This window comes from Triturus cristatus, chromosome 3_2 (assembly GCF_964204655.1).
Source record: "Triturus cristatus chromosome 3_2, aTriCri1.1, whole genome shotgun sequence".
Taxonomy (NCBI): domain Eukaryota; kingdom Metazoa; phylum Chordata; class Amphibia; order Caudata; family Salamandridae; genus Triturus; species Triturus cristatus.
In genome coordinates, this window is record NC_140584.1 from 1049920164 (window position 1) to 1049943050 (window position 22887).

Below are 22887 nucleotides of genomic sequence, written 5' to 3' on the forward strand. Positions count from 1 at the left end.
TGATTGGCACATTTAATTTACTTGTAAGTCCCTCTTATATGATACTACATGTACCATGAGCCTGTAAATTAAATGCTGCTAATGGACCTGCAGCACTCATTGTGCCATCCACTAAAGTACCCTTTTTAAACATGTCTCAGGGCTACCACTGCAGCCTATACGCAGTTCTAAACCGCCTATTAGACGTGGCTAAATAAACCTTTTGCCAGGCCTAAACCTTACTTTTTAATGCATATACACCATTACCAAAGAGTAGGCTGAAAACAGCTCATAGGGCATGGCGCAATGGAGCAGCAATTCCTCCATTAGGATGGAGTGTTGCCCACCCTGCTGCCAGTGTGGGAAACATAAAAAGTAAAATGGTAATAACATTTTTTATTACTATTTTATGCTCAAGTGCAGCCGGCCTGCCCGACCCAAGTGTTGGTGTGGGGCTATTGCTGCTGACTGGCAGCAGGGGAGGAGGAGTTTAAAGTGCGTATGTCACTTTGGACGGCTGTCTTGCGACGGGCAGCTTGCCATGCGCACTTTAAACATCTCCGACCCAAGCTGAATAAGATAGCTGGTTGGAAAGCAGGCACAGGCCCATGGTCCAACCAATCCTGGCACTTCTCTCATGCTGGTTGACAGCATGAGAGCAGTGTCTGGATTAGTTAGGGGAGTTGGCTCTGAGACACCTTTCTGCTTTTTTGCCACAGACTGCGTGACCGGAGAGGTTTAGGTAAGTACATTTTTTTAATTTAAAATTGTTATATTTATTTGTACACACTGTTAGCAAGTGTGAGAAACTCACACTGCCTTCAGCCTCAACTATAGAGCTTCTAATCATGGCCAATTAAAAATACTGTTCATAACGGACCACAATTCAGAACTTTAGAGTTGCACCTAAGGGCATTCCTGGCTTCCAAGAGTGCCTGAAAGTGGGTCGATATATTTGCCATATTGCCCCACCACTTTTCAATGCAAGCAGCCACCAGTAGTGCATTGTATTTAAAAAGTTGAGCATTTACATTTAAGTTTTACATGTGCTGGTAGTGAAAAACTCCTAAATTAGTTTTTCACTACTGTGAGGACTACCTCGCCCCTAGTATAACATCAAGTTAAATCATTAATTTAATAAGTGATAACTTTTATTTGGGAACAGGTAAATACCATGTTTGCTTTCTGATTAATCGGAATTTACAATCCTCTTCAATGGTAAATTCGGATTTTAAGTCACAATTTTGAAAATACCACTTTTAGAAAAATAGCATTATCTTGTCCTACTCCTAACCATTTATTTGGTGCCTTCAACTTGTGTCTTGGGTCACCTGATTAGGTGTAGTTGACAGTTAGCCTTTGTATATCCCTCCTACACAGTGTCACAAAGGGATCCACCAGGCAAGGATGGGAGGGGCCGACCTGCTTTCTGCCCCTCTTACATTTCAAAGGTGCTGCCTCAGAACACTCACAAAGAACTTGACACCAGGCTATTGTCCCTCCAGACACCTTGGGGCCTGGGGAGGGAGGAAGGAAATTCCAAAGCCATCCATGGGGGAAAACTCCAGATGTTTCTCCCACTTAAAAGCTGGCACCAGGTATGAAAATAGGACTCTCAGATCCACTCTTCAGTTCACTCCTGGCTCAGCGGATGACCCCCTAAAAGGACTGCCTTGTACTACAGAGGACTGCCCTGCTGCTTGAAGCCTGCAGTGTCTGCTCCGAAGGGCCATAATCTTTTTCTGTTCTTTATTCCAGGCACGTGCGGTTTCAAACCAGATTGTCCGGTTTCCAAACAATGAAATCACACTGGATAATGAACGGTCACTCACCTTCATGCAGTTTGGTCAGTGGACAGACCATGACCTGGACCTTTCCCCAGACACTCCAGCCAAAATTACCTTTGCCGAGGGCCTGGACTGTGAACACACCTGTGTCAAAGCACCACCTTGCTTTCCATTAAGGGTAATATGCATACCACTGTTCATCATACCATATCTGTATGCATGATAGGATTAGGCTTCCATCAGCTGCTCAACTTCTTTGCATAATGCAATCATTTAACATTGAATGGGCCAAGGTATTGATTAAAAAAGCTATCAAATAATGTCATGATTAAATGAAACATTAAGGCTTTTCTCTAGAGAATAGTGATCTTGAGATATTCCCAAATATTCTGCAGATGCCCCAGCCACCCTCCACTTGGTTCCTGCACCTCTTTCAGATGTCAAAGGACTGTGGCTTTCCAATTGACATAGTGCTGATGGCTCTGCTATCAGGAAAACCATTGGATGGACTTGATGTTAGAGAAAATTGTATAGGAGAGGCTCCACCATTTTATGTTCATAAAACCACCACAAAACTGCTCATTTTATAGAGTCACAAACACACCAAAAGAGCCAAGGGAGGTTTTAAGACGAACTGGTGTTGGCTCCCCAAGCTATTAATCACAAACACAACAAAATACCCGGATCTAGGATGCTAAACTAATGAAAAAGCTGAACTCAGGATTCTTGAGATATTCCTTTTTTAGGAAAAAAACCATCACCCATTATGGTGTGAGCTACAACTCCCAAATGAATTGGGATGAGCTCTTTGGATGTTTTTGGTAGGATCCTATATAGGACAGTATTGTGTGTGGATAATGCAAAGTGTACAAGAGAGATGAAAAACAAGTGAATTAAAACTAAATAATCCACAAATGTTAGGCTTTATTCTTATTTGTTGGGGGTCGAATTAAAAATATGCCACAAGTGATTTTGCAGTGAGGAGACTTCAATCTGCTGTGGAAATGTCCTATTTGGTTAACATGTTTCTGCCGTAGGTATAGTGCCAGTCATCAGAACTTAATAATTAGACACTTCTGCCATACTGTGCGAAACAAAAATCACAACCCCCCCCCCCCAAAAAATGTAAAGGAATAAGTATGTGAAACAAGTAGCTGCCAAAACAGTTAAGGAAATCCACTTCTGCTGGACCCACAATGGTCGGTCTTTAGTGTCTGCTTGAGTTTAGCCCTGGTGAGGAACTCAGGGTCTTCACCGTTATGTAGCTTTAAACAAGCCTTTCACTGTATCGGGGTCGAGAACCAGCCAGCTAGTGAAAGCCTCGCTTAAGGCCACATAATGATGTTTGTTTGGGAGTTATAGCCCACTCCACTATTTTTTGTGCATGCTACCATTGGCGGGTGCGGGTTTTCATCCTAATAAAGAATATTCCAAGACTCTTCAGTTCAGTTTGTTTCATTGGTTTAGCATCCTAGACCCGAGTATTTTGTTGTTTGCCATTTTATAGAGTCACCACACATATGTTTCCGTGAAATAGCCTTTAGATCTATCAACACCTTACTGTCTAAATCCTGTTAGTGATGTATGTGTTCCTTGTATAGCAAAATATTTTGGAAGAATCATCTGCTATTTCTAAAAAATAGCACTCAGTCTGGACAGGGTCAGGGAACTATACCTTGTTCTCCATCCAACTGGCTAGAATAATGCCATACAATTTCTTAGGCTTTCTCTGGAACAGATCTTAAACGCTATAGCGGACTTCTGTAGAGCTCTGGATCTCCTCCAGTTTGATGGTGTTTAGGAAACATGCTAAATTTCTCCTTCTTAAAACATCTTTAAACTTATGATATTCTAGGTTTGTCATCAATTGATAATATATGATCTGGTGTCATAAGGTTGCTATTTTTAACACAGCCTTCATTGTTTTTTATGAACTCAGTTGTTGCATTATTAAGTACAGTACTCTGATATCATAGCTGGAGATTGCTTTGGTTTACAAAACATGTGAAAGTAATACATATTATTTATTAGAGATTTTAAATTTCAATCTGACCTCAAAAATCAAGATAGCCAGGCTTTAAATCTGCACCTTACTTTATAAGTCAGGAATGTACAACCTATAGCCCAGGGAGTGGGATTCTTGGCAGAATTTCAGGATATCCACTAACAACAAATTTGCACAGAGTGACTGTACATTGAACTAATTTATATATTATATATATATCCTGAAAATGTTGCACTGCGCCAGTCATTCTGGATTTATGAAAGACTACTCTGCTATAGTTTATCTGTCAGGAATTGCTCTCTTATAATAAATTGGGCCGTAATACCTTTACATCCAATAGGCAAAAACAATACCAGCACTATGTCTCCACTTCCACTAAAATTCCAATGGGGCTCCGTCAATGGATTCCAATTGTCTAACAAATATCTTCTAAATGTTCAATGTCATTAACCATTTGATACATCCATCGCTATATTGCCACTTGTGACAACTTATCTGTGTGCCCTGAAAATGTTAATTCCTGAAACTAAAACACAGAATCTTCTATTTTAGGGGACAACATATAAATGCACCCTAGAATGCTAATAAAAGTTGTTTAAAGATTGAATAAACAAATAAATAAATAAATAAATACTGTATAGGATGTCAAGATCTTCTCCGCCATTAACCTATCCAGGGAACTACCAAAGAGGTTTCACAGTTTTGCTTTCAATGCTCTTTACAATCAACCAAATTATTCGCTTACTCATGGCCCTATATCTCCAGTTCCAGTAACCAATCAATGAACACCACCCTACTGTATCTCTGCTTCTTATAATCTATACATGGAAATTTATGATCACTACTTTCAAAGTTTTACCCATAGAACCCATACATGATTTCTGCCTCTACTTTCCCCTAGTGGCATGTTTATATATTCAACTGTGCTAATGCATACAAAGAACAATTAACCTATGCCTACATACAAAAACTCATCCTCTTAGATTTCAAGCCTTCTCCTTCCATCCATGCAACCCACATAAGAACTATACCTTTAAAGCCATTGCCCTTTCTCGACTGCCAATAACCACACCGCAACCCACTACCCTATCTCTGCCTCTAGCAACTCATTTAGCAAGCTCTATCAAAAGATAGGTCATCTGAGTACCTACCACATCTCCAGTTCCTACAAAGGGACATTTATACTCTAATTGCAGTTCACCTTATGCATTTGTCCCATGGTGTCATCGCATCCTATAAAAATTGCCATAATATTATTTATCAGAGTAACAGATTGTCTTCTTCTGTGATGTTTTTAATGCAGATTCCACCCAATGATCCAAGGATTACAAACAGAAGTGACTGCATTCCTTTATTCCGGTCAGCTCCAGCATGTAATGAAGGATCAAATGTTCGTGAACAGGTTAACATTCTGACATCATTTATTGATGGTAGCCAGGTGTATGGAAGTGACATGCCAACGGCTACCAGACTTAGGAATTTGACAAACCAGTTTGGGCTGTTGGCTGTTAACCAGAGATTTACTGATAATGGCCGAGAGTATCTTCCCTTTGATACCATGGAACCAGACTTCTGTGTCCTAACCAACAGATCTTCAGGCATACCCTGTTTCCTGAGTGGTGAGTAGCATTCTTTCTGCTTACAGTGGATTTGTGCACTTCATTTTATATATCGCCTTCTGTTAACATCTAATTCTGTGAATTTGGGGCACCTTCAGGAGTCAGGCGGTAGAAGATCTTACAGGCACATGCATCAACCATTTTTGCGAGGGCAAATGGTGTGATTCGCAAAAATCGGCTGTTTGCACCCGCAAAAAGGGCTTTTGCGATGCATCAGGGTTCAAGGCACTAGCAATTTAAGAATTCGCAATTAATTGCGATTTCTCAAATTGCAATTGCATTTAAGGAATCGTAATTTGCGATTCCTTTAATGCAATGCAAGAAACACTTTAAAATAGCGATTTCGCTATTTGGGGCTGCAAATTACTGAGCAATTAAACTGGTCGGTAGTTTGCGAAAACGTTGAAAAATGCACTAAATTGCATTTTTTACAGTTTCATGCAACATGGGTGCACATCATATTTTCAGGGGTGCAACAGGGTGTCCTTTTGACACCCTTGACATTGCATTCACAATTTGGGAGTACCTATTGGTACTCGCAAATTGCGCATTCAATCTCCCATTAATTCCTAAGGGCCTGTAGGCCCATAGGAATGAATGGGGAACCATTCCTTAATTATGACTCGCAAATTGCGAGTCGCCGTTAAGGATTGTTTAGGTATTGCTATTTTTATACAAATTCCTACATGCATAGGCTTTTGCGAGTCCATAATTGCGATTCTTTAATAATCGCAATTAAGGACTCGCAAAATCGTACCTTGATGCATGTGCCCCTTAGTGCCCTGCTTGGGAAGTATGCAGTCAATAATGCCCTCATCAAGTGGGGTCCTTTGGAGTGAAGCGCTTTAAATTTTAAATGCTAAACAGAGTGTTTTGAATGTTATCCTTTCCTCAATGAGGAGCCAATGAATGGAGGCCAAGCCATTTTCACTGGAGGTGTGTTTTGGGACGTTGAGCAGATTTCTTTCTGCCACATTTTGGACAACTTGAAGTCTTTTGATTAAGTACTTAAGGGGAACTTATATAAAGAGAGTTTCAGTTGAGAGAACTAGCAATTGAATCACAATTCTTCTAGAGGAGAGGTTGTCGAACAGTTAATACTTTCATTGTAAAACTGTGCATATGTTAGACAATATAAACGCCAACACTGTGCTCGACTGAGTACATGCACACTATCAGGGTACAGTAGTCGTCGCTAGCTCACAGTGCACCATCTGTACCCCTAACCTAGCAAGGTGAAATTTGGTATGTGCAATCTTAGAACATGACAACCCTGACTCCCCAAGGAAATTATGGAAATAGAGCTATAACCCTTTCGTTTGGTAACTCATGCATGCCCAAATGGAGATACAAGAAATAGGCATTTTAAATATTTTTTGAAGCAATATATATGTGCGCTGCAATTATCAATAGCAGGAATCAAAACATAGTAATCAGCATCACAAGAGTGATAAAGAAAATGATCAATTCAACCATTGTGCTGTTACATAGATTATATGCTTGCATATAACTACAGTTATTGTTATGCTTGGTACGTTTAATCTTAGACCATGTCTTGGTTTAGAGCTGGGCACCATCCTTATCAGGAGGTAAATAGGATTCAGCTAGGGTGCAAAATCCAGCATGGGGCGACCTCAACAGTGTCAGAGAAATGCTCCTCTAATTAAACCAAGGATTGTTGTCTTTTATGTAATAAACTTCACCAGTGGTGCCATCCCGAAATACCAGTCAGGCTGTCATTATTCATTCTATCCTGACAAGCTGTAGCCAAGCGAATAATAACAAACATCAACATTTTGTGCAACGTCATTTCAGAGAATATTATCCATACAGGCATGCAAGCAGATGTGTGTCAAATGTCAACATTCAAGAAAAGATGTCAACTTTAAACCATGAACATGTAAAATGGAGGTATACTCACCCAGGCCTAATGTGACCACTTAACTCCCACTCCTTGGACATAAGGCGACTAAAAAACATCGTAAAACTTATGCTAAAAATGTAGATTTATTATATAATCTAAAATTATAAAAACATTGTGCGTCATTAATAGTAAAAGCATTGAGAAAGGCAAATTGTATTAAAAACCAGTAGAAAAAGGTGAATAAAAAGACTTCATTCTAAAAGCAATTTAGTAAGTAAAAAAATAGCCAAATTGAAAAATCTTAACTGCTGAAAGTGACAGATTGTTTAAATGTTCTGAGGAGTAGACATAACATTGCTGTTCCCAGCTAACGCAGATGAGTGTTCTGTTAGCACCCCTCTCATCAACATAAGGGATCAAACATGTTCAAATCCATCCCTCTCAGCAGCTGCTAGCATGATGGCCAGTATTGCATCCGCAGAGGACGAGCAAGGATCCAATTCACCATTAGCTGAAGCATCCCATGAAGGCTCATAATATGTGTTTTGAAGCAATCGCGCAGGACATCTGTACAAGTGTGTCTTTAGGAGATCCACCAGCAGTGCAATGTCTGTAGATTGGACCGGTTGTATCACCAAGCATACATTCAGGGCACACTTGAAAGTGCACAGCTGACAGTGGAATATGGGCTGCAAGCAGTGTAGTCACACAGGCTGAAAGGACAAGAATCAGTTGTCATTCAGTTCTTGAAGCAAGGGTGTGCCACAGCACTGTATCATTCTGACATGAGACAGTAGCACATGTGGTAGTGCCATCCCCATTTGTCCCCATGATGGAACATCCATTGCAGAGTAAATAAAATAAAACCAGTGTCCCGACAACCAGGAACAGGACAAGCGGTAAACCTGCAAAAATGCTTGCAAGCACGGAGTGTATGAAAGATGGAATAACTCCAAAGACCATCTGGAAGGTACTAACTAATCTAGAGCCAATTGTCTTAAAAAGGTGCCCTACCCCTGCAGTATTTGAAATGTTAAAAATGCGTGCACTAGTACACCAAAATAGTGTGGGGAATTGGTGCAGAGTAATGACTGTATCTCAGAAGAAGACCTTGCAACTTGAAGCTCAAACACCACCCTTGCAGATGTTAAGGCCATCTCCTTCTGAAACAATGAGGCGTTCAGTTTGCTTAAAGAATTAAAGTTCACATTCAAAATTTGTATCGAAGGCCATATTGTCTCATCCGTAACTGTCCGGCCATGTGGAAATATCACTTGTGTACAACAGGTCACGACTGCAGAAACCATCACCAGTTATGGTATTCCCGGTTTCATCCCGCAGCAACCTTGATCATTCAACATCAAATATCTCCCATTGGAAAGCAATCTGAACATTAGACAAATAACCCCGGTATTTGTAAAGTGCAAAGTAATCACCCATAAGGGCCTCAAGGCACTGTGGGCGTCGGGGAGATTAAGTGAGTTATTGGCCAGAGTCACATGATGCTGAGCTTATCTGCCTCCGGCACTGGGAATCAAACCGTGAGCCCCAGGCAATAAGTTGTATGGTAAAACAAACTAGTGTCATTTAAGTGTTTCGTCGGAACGCGGCCAGTGCGTAACATCTGCAGAGACCAACTTAGTAGCACAATCAGTAGCTGTGATTGTCCATGTTGCAAAAAGGACACTTCACTTGTATGATGTCAATAGCAGATGACACAATGTTACCCAGAGAATATATCCTAGTGGATAATGTAGTGATACTATTGTCAAATACTACTAGAGCCTTTTCTAAATTTACTCTATCAATCTCACCGTCTCTCAGCAGCTTCTTGCTGTGAAACTTTCCACACTTCATTGTATATTGGATAAAGGAAGCGCTTTTGACGTGGCTTTCAAGGTCCTAACAAGAAATCCTGTAGGTCCATGTCATCAGAAAGAAGGGATAGGTGTTGTTTCCCCTCAGCCAACTTTGAATGAGTTAGCAACTCTAGGCGCAACTTCCCAACATTGCATGTTGTGATCACTCCTGCGTGTTGTGTCTGCACAAAATGTAGGTCTGGCCTATTTATCCTAAACCCTTCTGTGTTGTCAAGAAAACATGCTTGACATCCGATAGTATAAAACGGCCACACTAACCATCCCACTTGATTGGGATGTGAAGAATTGTATGTCACATTCTTAATCATGCTGTTAAATGTGTCCTCTGTGTAATTTGTGAAATGCTGCCAATTAGCAAGACGTGCAAAGGTGGGAATTTTTGGTGTATTTAGAACTTTTATCTTGGCCAGGCTGAGACAGGACGTCTTCTGCAAAGGTTTATTGAGGAAAATCGGCTGGTGTGGTATAAGCCATGCTCTAAATAAAACCTTGTTTGCCTGAACCTGCCAATCCCTAGTCCCCTACATACATTTTAAATCAATATTGTCTCTCCATAAGTCACACCCTTTCTCTAAAAGTCATACCCTTGTGTCGACAAGTGGGAAATGAAAGATGCAGAATAAATCAATTTTCTGTCAGTTAGCATATTTTTCTTTGCTGGTGAAAGTGTAAGTTTGTAATAATAGGATTATGGATCTGCTGGATTGTGACCCAAAACATGTGCAAATTGCTATGCAAATGTCTTTGAGCTACCCTGAGGTGGTGTATGGCAGTGTTCTTATTGGGTGTTATTAAATACTACACGTGGAGTACTTGCTTTGTGTAAATAATGGTGACCGTATTGGTGAAAACAGACCATAACATCATAATTTGATGTACCATCATACATTTCTCCACTATTAAAAACTGTTTAATGCTCTAAATCAGCAAGCATTTCATGCCCTGTGTTAACAGCACAATAATCAGCGATAGAACCAGGAGTAATGACATAATTTAAGTATATGTGAAACACATATGGAACTTGTAAAGTCTCTGTTGGTCCAAATATATCATAGGGTGCCTTATCCTACATAATTTCATTAGGAACCGGAACAGCCAAAATGCTCACTAAGGAAACGTCTCTTCTCACTTCGTGTGATGAAGATTGAGGTTTCAAAACCTTGTTTACCAGTTCAACAACAGTCCTTTATGAGAGATAGTGTCTGTTCAGAAGCAAGAAAAAGACAGTCACAAAGCCAATTCAAATGAAAAGGAAAAGTAACAAAGTTGTAATCCTAATGTATAGCCATGGAGGGATAAGGTATGTCTTTTTGAGCTAAATAAAAGTTCACTTCATCCACTCTGTGGAGGTGGGGCTGATGAATCTGAAGAGAAGTCATCAGAGTCAAAAAATAGCCAGAGGCTGTTTGTACAAATGTGGGGGGCTTGTGAAGCTGTGTAGAACTGGTAGCTGACTCTCATTGCGGTACGTTGTAAACACCATCATTGTCTGGTTGTAGAGTTAAAATCAGTGAAGTACACAGCAATTGTATGGTATTTGCAGATGTAACTGGAAGTAGTGACACTTCAGTGTTATCTGTTCCCAGTTGGTAGAAGAAGCTTCATTGTTGCTCAAAGCTTGTAACGGGACTTCCTGTAAGGTAGTGAGAGGAGGCAGGGAACTACCCAGGAACCCTCAAGACCTACTATGGAGAACCAGCCTCCATGATGTGGTTTGATGAGATAAATAGACATAACATTTCTTGTGTTTGCTACTGGCAAGGGGCGGTAAAAGTACAATTCTGGTATATTCAATGGCCAGGACAGGCATAGGCATGCTATAAGATGGCCCGAACCCCTTATTGTCGATTATTTTCTCCTATACTGGATCCCTGATGTTTGAAATTCAACAGGAGTTGCTGGTGCTTTGTTCACTTCAACAGTGGCAGAACATTTTAGTTCGACATTGCTCTGGGCACCTCTGAAGTATTTCAGGTTCTGTAAAACATTCCAAGAGTTCACTGATATGAAAAGGTGTTTCCGCCGCCATTGTACTGGGATTTTCAAGGTCCAGAACTCACATTTTATCCTCAAACAGGACTTCATAGGGAGTTTGACCACCAAAGAATCTTCTAGGCAGATTGTTTAAGGGTATCTGGACCTCATACAGGTGTTACACCCTACTGCACCCTCAACCTAAGATTCTAGCTGTTGAAGACTGCTTTAAGTCAAGGTTTTTCTTCTCCACTACCACATTTCCCTTGGGTTGCTAGGGTGAGAAATAATGCGCACCCAATTTGCCCGTAGTCCTAGAGGCGAATGCTGGACCCTAGTCCAAATGGAATGTGGCTACTGCATTTCTGCGGATAAAGACTTGCAAGTCTTTTATAATTTTTCCAGCATCAGCCGATCGCTGTGGCCATACCCATAGGACTTGAGACAAGGAATCCACTGCTAATATGTATTTTTAAGACTCAGCTGAGTGTAAGGGTCCACAACGGGCCAGATAGACACAAGCCACAGGCTTGTTTGAGGTCAAGAGAGTTGTCTGTGGTGGATGAGCTGTAGTGGAAACTTTTATCTTCTGGCAAATGTCACATTTAAGGACATTGTCTTTAGCCTGTTTGTAAAGACCTGGCCACCAAAAGCATTGCTGCGATAGTAAAATTGTAGCCGCCACCACTGCATCAGCAGGTTCTAGACTCTTATGTGCAGCTAAGACCAGTCCTAACCTGTGATCTGAATTAGGTATTACTCTATCCCCCACTCTGGCTATATCAGCAAATGGAATATTTTGCGCACTTAACTGGTAGGAGAAGTTTAGTGGAAACCCCTCCAGTAAGAGAGTGCCTTTGCACGCAGCATTGACAGCCCTCATGATGTCTCCATCTGTTCTCTTACAGGAACCAGTTATTGCAGCATCTGCAGCAGTCTGCACGGTTGCTTTTGCGGCTTTTTTCAGCTATTAAATTCCTTACAACATGTATTCCTACACATTGGAGGCTCAGTGTGTGAAAGACATGAGACCGTGGCAACCTACTTACATTTAGCCACTTGTCCCCAAAGCATCTTATGCTTTATCGTGTACCCTATTGAGTCTCTGAATCCATTCTGGTTCCAGTGGTGTAAATATTTAATTTAAGATTGGACACAATAATACAAATCACACACTACAAGTGTGGGGAATTCAGGATCTGTATTTTCAAGTGCCAGAATTAGAGCTTTCAGTTCAGCCAGCTGTGCAGTTCAGTCCCCAAGTGATTGAGTGTATGTTTTATGGAATTGGAATTTTCCACCTCTCATTTTACCATTTAACGCTGCGCAAGCAGAAGAGTATTGGTGCTTTGTCACTTCTGCTGTCTTGGCAGAACCATCAGTGTAGATTATAAAATCAGAGTGATATAGAGGCAATATTTTATTGGGCACAGAATATTTGTGTTCATGTTGAAGGTTTGCTTGTATATGTAGTGTGGAGTCAAAGACATAATCTACATCTGTTGCTGTAAGGTAGTTGGCCTACTGTATCCATCTTCGATGTAAAGCTTTCGTGTTGGGAATACTGGCTTTTGTAACAGCCTCTAAGGCTGGAATGGGAGTCACAACAATTATTAGTTTTCCCTAAGCCAATGATCTTTCTTTCACTACACTTTCTTTCACTACAGCTGTCTGTACCGCCGTAAGGATCTTTTCTGTCGGTGCAAAACACATTTCTGCATTTGTATATAAATGGGTTTATATGCTATTGGTACAGTGACTCCTTCATTGAATGTGACTATGGTGTATCCTGATGCACGTGCAATTATGCAGATCGCCAAGTTTGTGGTGTTTACACGTGTGTGTGTAAGTGCTTTGAAGTTGACATGTCAGCTTGTACTGAACGTAAAATCTGTGTGTGTTTAGATGTCCATTGTGTGCTTGAAAGGTCTGGATGAATCAAGTCATAAAACTGTTTTACCTGTTGTGCATAATCTGGCACGTATGTCCTGCCAAAATGTAGAAATCCCAATATTGATTGGACTTTTTTCAATATATTTGGAGGTTGTAAAATCACGCACTTCTCTAAGAAAGGTGTCACCAGGCTTTTGTCTTCACTTAATGGCTCTAATCCCAAGAACAGGATACTGAGATAGGCAATCTTTGATTTTTGGAATTCAATTTGTAGACAATGTGAGCAAATCCTAGAATTATGTGATCTACTCTGGTTAAGTGTGAAGTCATCATCCGTTAGGTATATGTCATTGACATAGGACAATGCTCGGTCGTAAAATTCTCTTACAGGGGCTGAAAACAGCCCTGGGCTTTACTTATACCCTTGGGGCAATCAACAAACCTGTCTTTGAGAACCTAAGGTGCTAAATGCGGTCAAGTACCTGCTTTCAGGCGCTAAAGATTTGGCAGGAAAATCCATTTGAAATGTCTTGAGTAGTATTGTTTGTGCACGATATTGTTCATTAGTGCCGCACTATACATGTGTTGTACAGCAATTGTGCGTGTAGCAGTGTTTAAGTGTCTGTAATCTAAGAGTAAATAATATGAATGGTCCTGTTTCATTACTGGAAATAAGGGATTGTTCATTGGAAGGTGTAACTCTACATTGCGCCTTGATATTCAAGTTGTATGAGTATTTCTCTAACTTGTTTTTGGCCTCATGTTTCATGGGATATTGCCCTTGTGGTTGTGGATGGTACCTCACAGGTACAATGTGGTAAGGGAATCCTTCACCCCAACCCACATGGTTGCGGAAAAACGCCAAAGTTGTGCTAAGGCCCACTTCTTGGCATGTGTGTGTTTAACTGATTCTGAAACGAGGTTGGAAACAGCTATAAAAATTACTGTAATGCCTTTAGGGCAATCCCTAACAAACTCAGGTGGCCAATCTTTTCAGCCAAGACAATGTTGTAGCCGAATGACAAGTTTTCCCAAAAGAGAACATTAATAGTACGTTGTATATCCCCCTTCATCTGGAGTTGCATTTCATATAATTGACTCAGAACACTCAGTCTCTGTTCTGGTATTTCTACCTGGATGTAGTCACTCATTGCTACTGCCACCAGACACTCCATAGGATTCTGGTGAACTATTGTGACTTATGGCGTGCTGTCTAGAATGGTCAGAGCCCACTCCCCAATTCAGAAGTCGAATCCTCAATATCTGTGGCATGTTTGGCTTTAATCCCAAATACTTCTTTTTAAATTGAGTCTTTGACTGTGTAGGTGTGTCTTCCTTTTTTATTATGAAATCAGAAGAGCACTGTGAGTCCTTCATAAGTGTCACGTACTCCTCTGATCTGTGCTCTGATTGTCCTCCTCTCTCCGATCATTTTTCTGATGACTCCTGAAAGAACGAGAAGGACGTGTATCAGTATCCTGTTGCCTATCAGGCTGTTTAATTGACTCACGGTTATGCAAATTATTGCTCTCTTCAGTGGACTCCAGTGAGGAGATCCCCCCTTGTTTTAGTCTTTTCTTTATTATTCTAATTATCCCACCATTTTTTAGAAGACTCTGGTGCCTGCTTCTAGTTATACTTTTTAGAATTACCCTTCATTTGCATATTATCAGGTCTGGCTCCCAAATTACCTCTTACCTATTAATATAAAGGTTTCTTTAATAATTTTAGGGATTTTGCGCTCCTGATGTGCCTAGCAACCTGCATGAGTTGCTGGCATTTAGCCAACGCTGCTGCTTCTGCTTTTATATTACTTAATATAATTGACGATACCAAGACAAAATTGCCTATTAGTTTCATCCCTTAATCCAGGGCAGGGACTGCCCTGTACTCATTCTGAATCTGTTTAAGCACCTCAGGCAAAACAGCTAATGATGATGTATCATGCCTTCTGGTATAGACTGGAGCAAAGACATTGCCCCAAATGGCGCAGTCTTCCATTAGGGCGCAGCCATGCGCATTGGCAGGCATATTGTGAGAATTCTATGGTTTTTTTTTAGTCTTGAATGGGGAAACATTGCTTCAAGCTGACTAGTTTTTTGTGCATTCCAGAATGGAATCTCATTCTGTCTGGTGGACTCCTTACCCATTATAGCATTGATGGTTACTAGACTAATTCCAGGCATAGCCAATTGTGGTCGTGCAGCTTGAGCAACCCTTTGTGGGATTGCCTTTATGGTTCGGATAATGAATTGTACTAGACGTCCATAGAGTATAACAACAAAAATTCTGCATAGTGCTCCAAGCTCTATGTCTCTAATGTTTGCCACATGGATATGGTAAGACTGGCCATGTTGCTACCTCATTGCAGAGAGGACCTAGTCTGACATTTTTCAATATGTGTGGTAGTGTTTTTAGGAACCAATTCATGTGTTCTAGGTAAATGAGGGGAGTTTCTAAATCCTCATATGCTCTGTATTGGTTTGGTTTTGCTACTTCAGTGTATGTGTGAAAACTATTTGAGTTGGCATTTACTGCTGGGAATGTGACTCATTAATTGAATAACTCTATTTTCGACGCTCCAGGGGCCTCTACCACAAAGGTAACATCCCATCCTGTTTTCAGGAGCCCATGTTGTAATTACATTTGTGTTGATGCATGTCTGCAATTAATTGGAAGAACCCCTTGTGCTGGATTAGCCATTGAAGTATTTGGAATATTTGGAATTTAGAGAGCTGCGGGTGATCCTTTTACAGGTTCCAGCTTGAACAACCCACAGCCAGAAGTAGGGGTCCCGTCCTTAGCTGAGGAGGATTTTTCCCAAACAGCATGGACGTCTTTGGTTAGTAGGTGAGTGGGGGCTTTGGGCACACAAAAGAAAAACTACTCTGGAGACCCATTAAATGAGTACTCAAGCTAGAACATTAGTTGCGCCATGTTGTATGGTACATACTTTCTTGTAAAACTGTGGATTTGTTGGACAACATAAACGTCAAAACTATGCATGACTGCGTACATGCACACCATCAGGATACATTGGCCTTAGTCCTGGCTAGCGCACAGTACATCACCGGTACCCCTAATCTATCAAGGTAACAGGTGGTATGTGCAACCTCAGAACATGACAACCCTGACTCCCCAAGAAAATCATGGAAACAGACCTAGAACCCTTTCGTTTGGTAACTTATGCATACCAAAAAGGAGACACAAGAAATACTCAAATTGTCATTTTACATATCTACATATACTGAAATCACCATCAGAAGAATGGTAAAAATAATGAACAATTCAACCATTGTGCTGTTACATAGATTATATGCTTGCATATAAGTACAGTTATAGTTATGCTTCTACCTAGCACTCCCTATCCTAATGTGCTTAGGGTGGGTAAATCTGCCAGAATCCCTGTATGGTGATAAAACTCCACTGTTATCTTTGAGCGTGTTTCATTTGGGAGCCCATCTTGGAGTAGAGCTGGGAACCATCCTTCTCAGGAGGTAAACAAAATTCAGCTAGGCTGGAAATCCGGCTATGTTGTCACCTCAACAGTGGTAGTGAAATGCCCCTCTAACTAAACCAAGGAGTGATGTTGTTTATATAATAAACTTCACCCATGTTGCTATGCGGAAGTCCCAATCAGGCTGTCAGTATTGACTGTATTCTGACAAAGCTCTCGCAGAGCGAACAATAAGAAACATCAATATTTTGCGCAGTAAACTTTAGCTTTCATGCAGAATGTTCAAGCCGCTGATTAGATGCCTACGAAGAAATGTAAATGTAAGCAAAGGTTAATTCAAAGAATATTATCCATACAGGCACACAAGCAAACGTGTGTCAAATATCAACGTTCAAAAAAGATGTCTACTAAAACATGAACATGTAAAATGGTGGTGTAGCAGCCAGGCCTAATGTGACCACATAACAAGCAGTAAATGATTTACGTTCTTATGACTAGTTGTAAGGATACCAAAGCAGGCTCCCTTCAAGTTTTTATGCTTGTGAATCCATCGAAAGGGAACTGTCCAGTCACATACCTAAGCTTTTTATGGGGGAGGAATAGATTGGCGGATTGCCCAGATACTCTAGCCAATCTAATGATGGTTAAGGGTGGGATCTGTTCTCCAGAATCATCAACTCTGTCTTCTCCCCATTTAGTTTAAGACAGCAGTTTGCTATCCACATAGCTACTTTTTCTAAGGAGGGAGACAGCTGTTGGTATTGTAATCCTTTTCCCAGTGTAAGGGAGCCAACCAGTAGTGTGCCGTCGGCATATGACACAATCACCAGCCCAAATTCATGCACAATGGCAGCCAGAGTGTGGTAAATAATTTAATTACCGGGACTTAATTTGATACAGAAACATAATAAAATAGCTCAGTAAATAAGAGGCAGAATCCGTGGTATTAGAGGTTCGGAATGGGCTTTATTCCAATGGTCGATTATAATCGGTTGCTCCAAGTTCCATCACCACGAAGGTTCAGGAAGTGAAGTACATACGTTATTGACAATCAATCACTTTTATACAATAGGCATTACAGTGAAGCAAATACAAGAGGCGTAACAATTGATAGTGTGGATAATATATTCATACGTAGCAAAAATAGGCGTAACTGGGTGTGATTTAAAGAACGTCATCAGATGTGATGTCATAAGAGGGTGGTTACATGAAAGAATTTCGCAATGTTAGCAGAAATACTTGGCAGAAATGCGCGCGCAGCAGCATGACGTGTGATTGACGTGCAACTAGGGGGTGAAGGGGACTTGACATTTAGCTCTACATGTGGCGACAGAAGTCTGGAGGGTCAAATCAACCTAATCCCAAATCATATCTAACATCCTATGTTTAAAGAACTAAGTTATCCAAAAGAGAGGTCTTCTTAGAGTAGAATCTTATTCTATACTGACTATACTGCCTGTTAGTGCGTGTACAAGCGTCTAAGTGTCTACACTAGATGCGTGGGTAGAAATCTTCCATAGTAATAGGGCTATGAATTACTTGTATAAAGACAGAGAAGCCGGGCCTTTGCTCGGTAGCTGGAAGAATGTTTACTTAAACTACTAGACAGGAATGCATCGGGCAGGGAACGGAGCAGATAATTTCGAAGGTGAAATACAGTTTTTGGCAGGCAGCAGGCTGATGTCAGGCTTCGTGAGCCGCGCAGGGAATGAGACAAAGTTCATGGTCACAGATGCAGGCTCAGACTGGAGCTTTCAGAGGCAGAAGGCAAGAAGAGTTTGATGACAGATTCAGGGCCTACTTGCCTGGACTGTAAAATGGCATAAGTGAACCATATAAAGCCGGTGGCCTTTCATACTTAGGAATGGAATATCCGGCCTATTCATGGCGGATCTGAAAGAGGACATGTTAACGGTGGACGCACATGTATTTGCGTCTTCATAACTGGAACTGGAGGGAACATACATGTACTTGTGATTCATACATGGAACCGTTGGGGTCCAAGATAGGGGACATAACTGATCAGAAAAATCCATATTTCCACATTCCCTCCTTGTCCCCTACTTGCCCGTTAAGAGATATCAATCTTCATCAATCCATTGATCTGTTCATATAGCATCATTTGTTCTTCTTTTTTCTTCTGGGACGAACGAAATCCTGGTGGTGGAATACACGATGTGGTACACAGACCACAAATCGCTGGTCCACATTGTAGGCATAGACAGCAACTGAATAGTATGAGAAGGCCAATACCTAGGAAAGATAGGACCTTCCATCCAAAGGTAGATAATACACTCCAAAACCAACCGGACCAAGTCCAGGTGCCTGGGTTCTGGTGTATCTGGCTTACAATCTTATGAAGGCGAGTTATGGCTTTATATACAGATGGCGAATTTTCTGGTATGAAAATGCAACAGCTTGATCCGATGACCCTACAAGCTCCGCCCCTATCGGCCAGGATGACGTCAAGGACAAGACGATTTTGAAGCACAACAATCCGCATAGCAGACTGCTCTTCTGTTAAATTGCCTAAGGCGGAAATAGTTTCGTTCACTACTGCTTCAAGGGTTCTAGTTAATCTACGTATCAGCTTACTATTAGTAACGGTACCTATATAGGGAAAGAGACCTTTATTGAAATCTGTGTATTTTTCCCATGCTGTTTCAGTGTAATCGACTATTGGGAGATCTCTCCTTACTCTATTATATACTAAATGAGTATTTCTGTGATAATCAGGAGGAGCTAGGAAAACAGGTGGCAAAAGGAATCCAATGTAGCAAGTACCATCCCAATCTAGAGGCAAACGTACATATGCCGTCTGACCACATATGAAATAAGAATGGCGGGAAGCTCTAAATGTAGACTTGCCTTGATCACTAAATTTTACTACAGTGGTGCATCTACTATGGCCCATATGTATGGAACCATTCTTTCTTACACATAATTCACCTTTTACTGGAAATATTGACATAGCGGGCAAAATTGGAGTAGCTTCGGATTCGACATTTAGGATCATAAGATTAAGCGTAAAATTACCTAATCCATACACTTCATTTTCTAGATCAGTTCCTGTTCTCTGGGGAAGTCCCTCCTTGTTAGGATAGCAGACTTTAAGCAAAACTAAGTTCAAATTTCCCCATACCCAGTTATCTTGATAAACTGCAGAATTCGAATCTAGAGAATTAATTAAACTAAACCATGCTCCACAGGAGCCGTTGTGTGTGAACGGGTATGGAAAGAGAGGTAGAATTCCTTTATAATTCTGATAGGGAGGGAGTCGGCCACATATCCAACAATTTGTAGCATTGCTAACCTGATGGGAATGATGTAACATACTGATAAACGTGTTATTGCGCAGCGCAAATCTATAAGACAACTCAAGCGGAGGTAATTCACTAAAAGAATGTTCAGCAGTAATATTATAAACATGTCTAGAAATAGGATAATATATGTGCAACAATATACTTGCAGTAATTATTAAAAGACTTAAGAAAAACAAAATTAATAACGTCACTATGCAATGACTACGCAGTGATTTACAGTACGCCTGTCGTTTCAACATTTTTCGGGTGTTATCTCTATTCAGGTCCAAGGGATACATGCCAGAGACAATTCAACCGCTTCACCTCGGAGAGGACTTAAACAATCAAATTGCTTGACTGATTGGACCTGAGCTTTAGTTTATAATGTTCGGAATTACTTTTTTCAACAAAAGGAAGTTTTGAGTCAATGGGTGAAGACACACGAGGTGTGGTATTCACATCCGCTGGTAGTCCATGAAATTTCTTGATATGACTTGAATGAATCCAGCCTTTCCTGCCCTCGATCTTCACGGCTGTCCTTGTGGTGAGCAAAACCAGCTGAGGCGACTTCCACCTAGGATCCAGCTGAGTCTTTCGATCAAAGTTCCTCACTAGGACCAGGTCGCCTGGAATTACGTCATGGGGCTTCACCTCAGTGTTGTCAGGAAAAGCTGCAGCTACCTGTGAACGACAAGATTGTAGTGCAGACATCAAGGAAGCCAAGTAATCTGTCAGCATATTACAGTCAATATCAGTTATTTTGCGTGGTATGGGCGTCCCCCACATATTTGGTGGTCTGCCGAAGATCACTTCATACGGGGATAGCCCTGTTCGAGAGTGTGCTACCATTCTTGTGTAAAAGAGTGCAACTGGTAATGCTACTACCCAGTCGACACCTTTCTCTCTGCATATTTTGGACAATCTAATTTTCAGAGTATGATTATGTCTTTCTACGAGACCTGCTGCCTCGGGGTGTCGGACACAGTGGAATTTCCACTGATAGCCTAACAAAAGTGAAACGTGTTTCATTAATTCGGATGAGAACGGCTGGCCGTTATCTGAGTGAACAACACGTGGTAAACCGTATCGTGGGAAGAATTCTCGAACCAACTGTTTGGCAGTAGTCGGGGCAGTGTAATCTGAAACCGGGTATGCCTCCGTCCAACGGGAAAGAGCACAAACAACTACGAGAACATATTTGAATCCTCTACATCGTTCCATCTGGATATAATCCATCTGGAGGACTTCAAAAGGGTGATCAGGAGGCTGAAATCCACCCTGTTCTACGGGAACGCTTTTTCCTGGGTTGAACTGGCAACAGATCATACAGGTACGAACTTTTTGTTTGGCTGCTGCTCGTAAATGTTTATTGAACCAAATGTGTTGAATGCTATCTAGCATAGCTTTTTCTCCTAGATGTGCGGGACTATGTACAGTGTTAATTATAACCTGGACCATTGAATCAGGAAGGAACCACACAGACTTTTCCTTCATCATCCATCCTTGATCCGTTTGGATCCCTCCTAATTCAGTCCATTTCTTTATTTCGTCTGGTGTAGCATGTGTCTGTATGTCAATTACGTCAAGAGTAGGATCTTTAACCGTCATACAATGTGTTGGCGTCGGGACTATTGTCTTTGTCATGTCGGATGTTTGAGTTTGAGCAGTCTGTTTAGCTGTTCTGTCAGCTAGATCATTGCCTTGAGAAATGATATCAGTAACTTTCGTATGAGCTTTACATTTCATAATTGATATTGCAGTGGGTAGATGTATCGCATCTAATAAGGCATGGATGAGGGGTCCGTGCTGAATGTGGGCACCGTGGGAAGTTAAATAACCTCTCTCTCGCCACAGCACGCCGAAGTCATGTACAACTCCGAATGCATAACGTGAATCAGTGTATATGTTGACTTTTTTATTTGTGGCTTGAATACAGGCTTGTGTCAGAGCGATGAGCTCTGCGGCTTGAGCTGACAAGGTATTTATGCGATTTGTTTCAATGACTTCAGTATCTGTTGTGACTGCGTAAGCAGCCACTAACTCTCCTGTACTTGTTCTCATACATGAACCATCTACATACAACGTCAGGTCTGGGTCTGACAATGGGACATCGGTTAAGTCTTGTCTGGGTTTCGTCGTGATTGTAATAACTTCAATACAGTCATGGGCTAGTGGGTCTGTTCCGATCACAGGTAAAAGTGTAGCAGGATTCAATGTGTTACAACGTCTGATTTCTATATGTGGCTGAAACAATGTTAATTCGTATCCTGTAAGTCGCGCTATAGTCAAGTGTTGTGTTTGCGTTCGATTCACAAGAACCTCTACTGCATGTGGTACTTGAACTGTCAATGGATGTCCTAACACTATGGCATCGCTTTGTCTGATTGCCAAAGCTGTTGCTGCCACTGATTTCAGACACGCAGGCAAAGCCTGAGCTACGGGATCTAATGTACTAGAAAAATAAGCACATGGTTTGTGTGATCCTGCTTGTTCCTGTGTGAGTACTGACAAGGCAGTACCTTCGCGTTCTATAACAAAGAGTGTAAACTGTTTACTGTAACATGGCGTTGCTAAAACAGGTGCTTGACATAAAGCTTTCTTTAGGCTTTCAAAAGCTTGTGTATGTTCCTGAGTCCAAGGGAGAACAGTCGATGTGGCTGCCTCCTGTGTTGTCAATTGAATGAGTGGTTTTGCTAGAAATGCATACTGAGGGATCCACTGCCTACAATATGAAGTGAGGCCTATGAAAGCCCGCACCTCCTTTTGTGTCTTGGGTATTGGCATGTTAGCTATTAACTGAATGCGGTCGGGTGTAAGCTGCCTTCCCTCCTTGGACAGCGAGTGTCCAAGATAAACAACTCGCTGGACACAGAATTGCAGCTTAGAAGGGGACACCTTGTGCCCCTTTTCGGCTAGAAATTGTAAAACTGTCAGTGATGCTTTCTCACATTCGGGTTCGCTTCTCGCGGTGATCAGCAGATCATCGACATATTGAAGCAAGGCGGTGTTAACTGGCATGTGGATACTGTCGAGTTCTCGTTTCAGTGCTTGACTATAGATGCTGGGGCTTTCCGTAAATCCTTGAGGTGCGCGTGAGAATTTAAAGCTACGTCCATTTAAACTAAAT

The 22887-nt window shown here is 41.3% G+C and overlaps 1 protein-coding gene across 1 annotated transcript in view; it reads left to right on the forward strand.

The window, feature by feature from the left end:
- LOC146859088 (myeloperoxidase-like) overlaps positions 1 to 22887 on the forward strand; it is a 139159-nt gene that overhangs the window by 50735 nt on the left and 65537 nt on the right. The window contains exons 7-8 of the mRNA XM_085649741.1: positions 1738 to 1944; positions 5075 to 5390. Coding sequence (XP_085505867.1) covers positions 1738 to 1944; positions 5075 to 5390 — 523 coding nt within the window. The remainder of the gene's footprint in view (positions 1 to 1737; positions 1945 to 5074; positions 5391 to 22887) is intronic.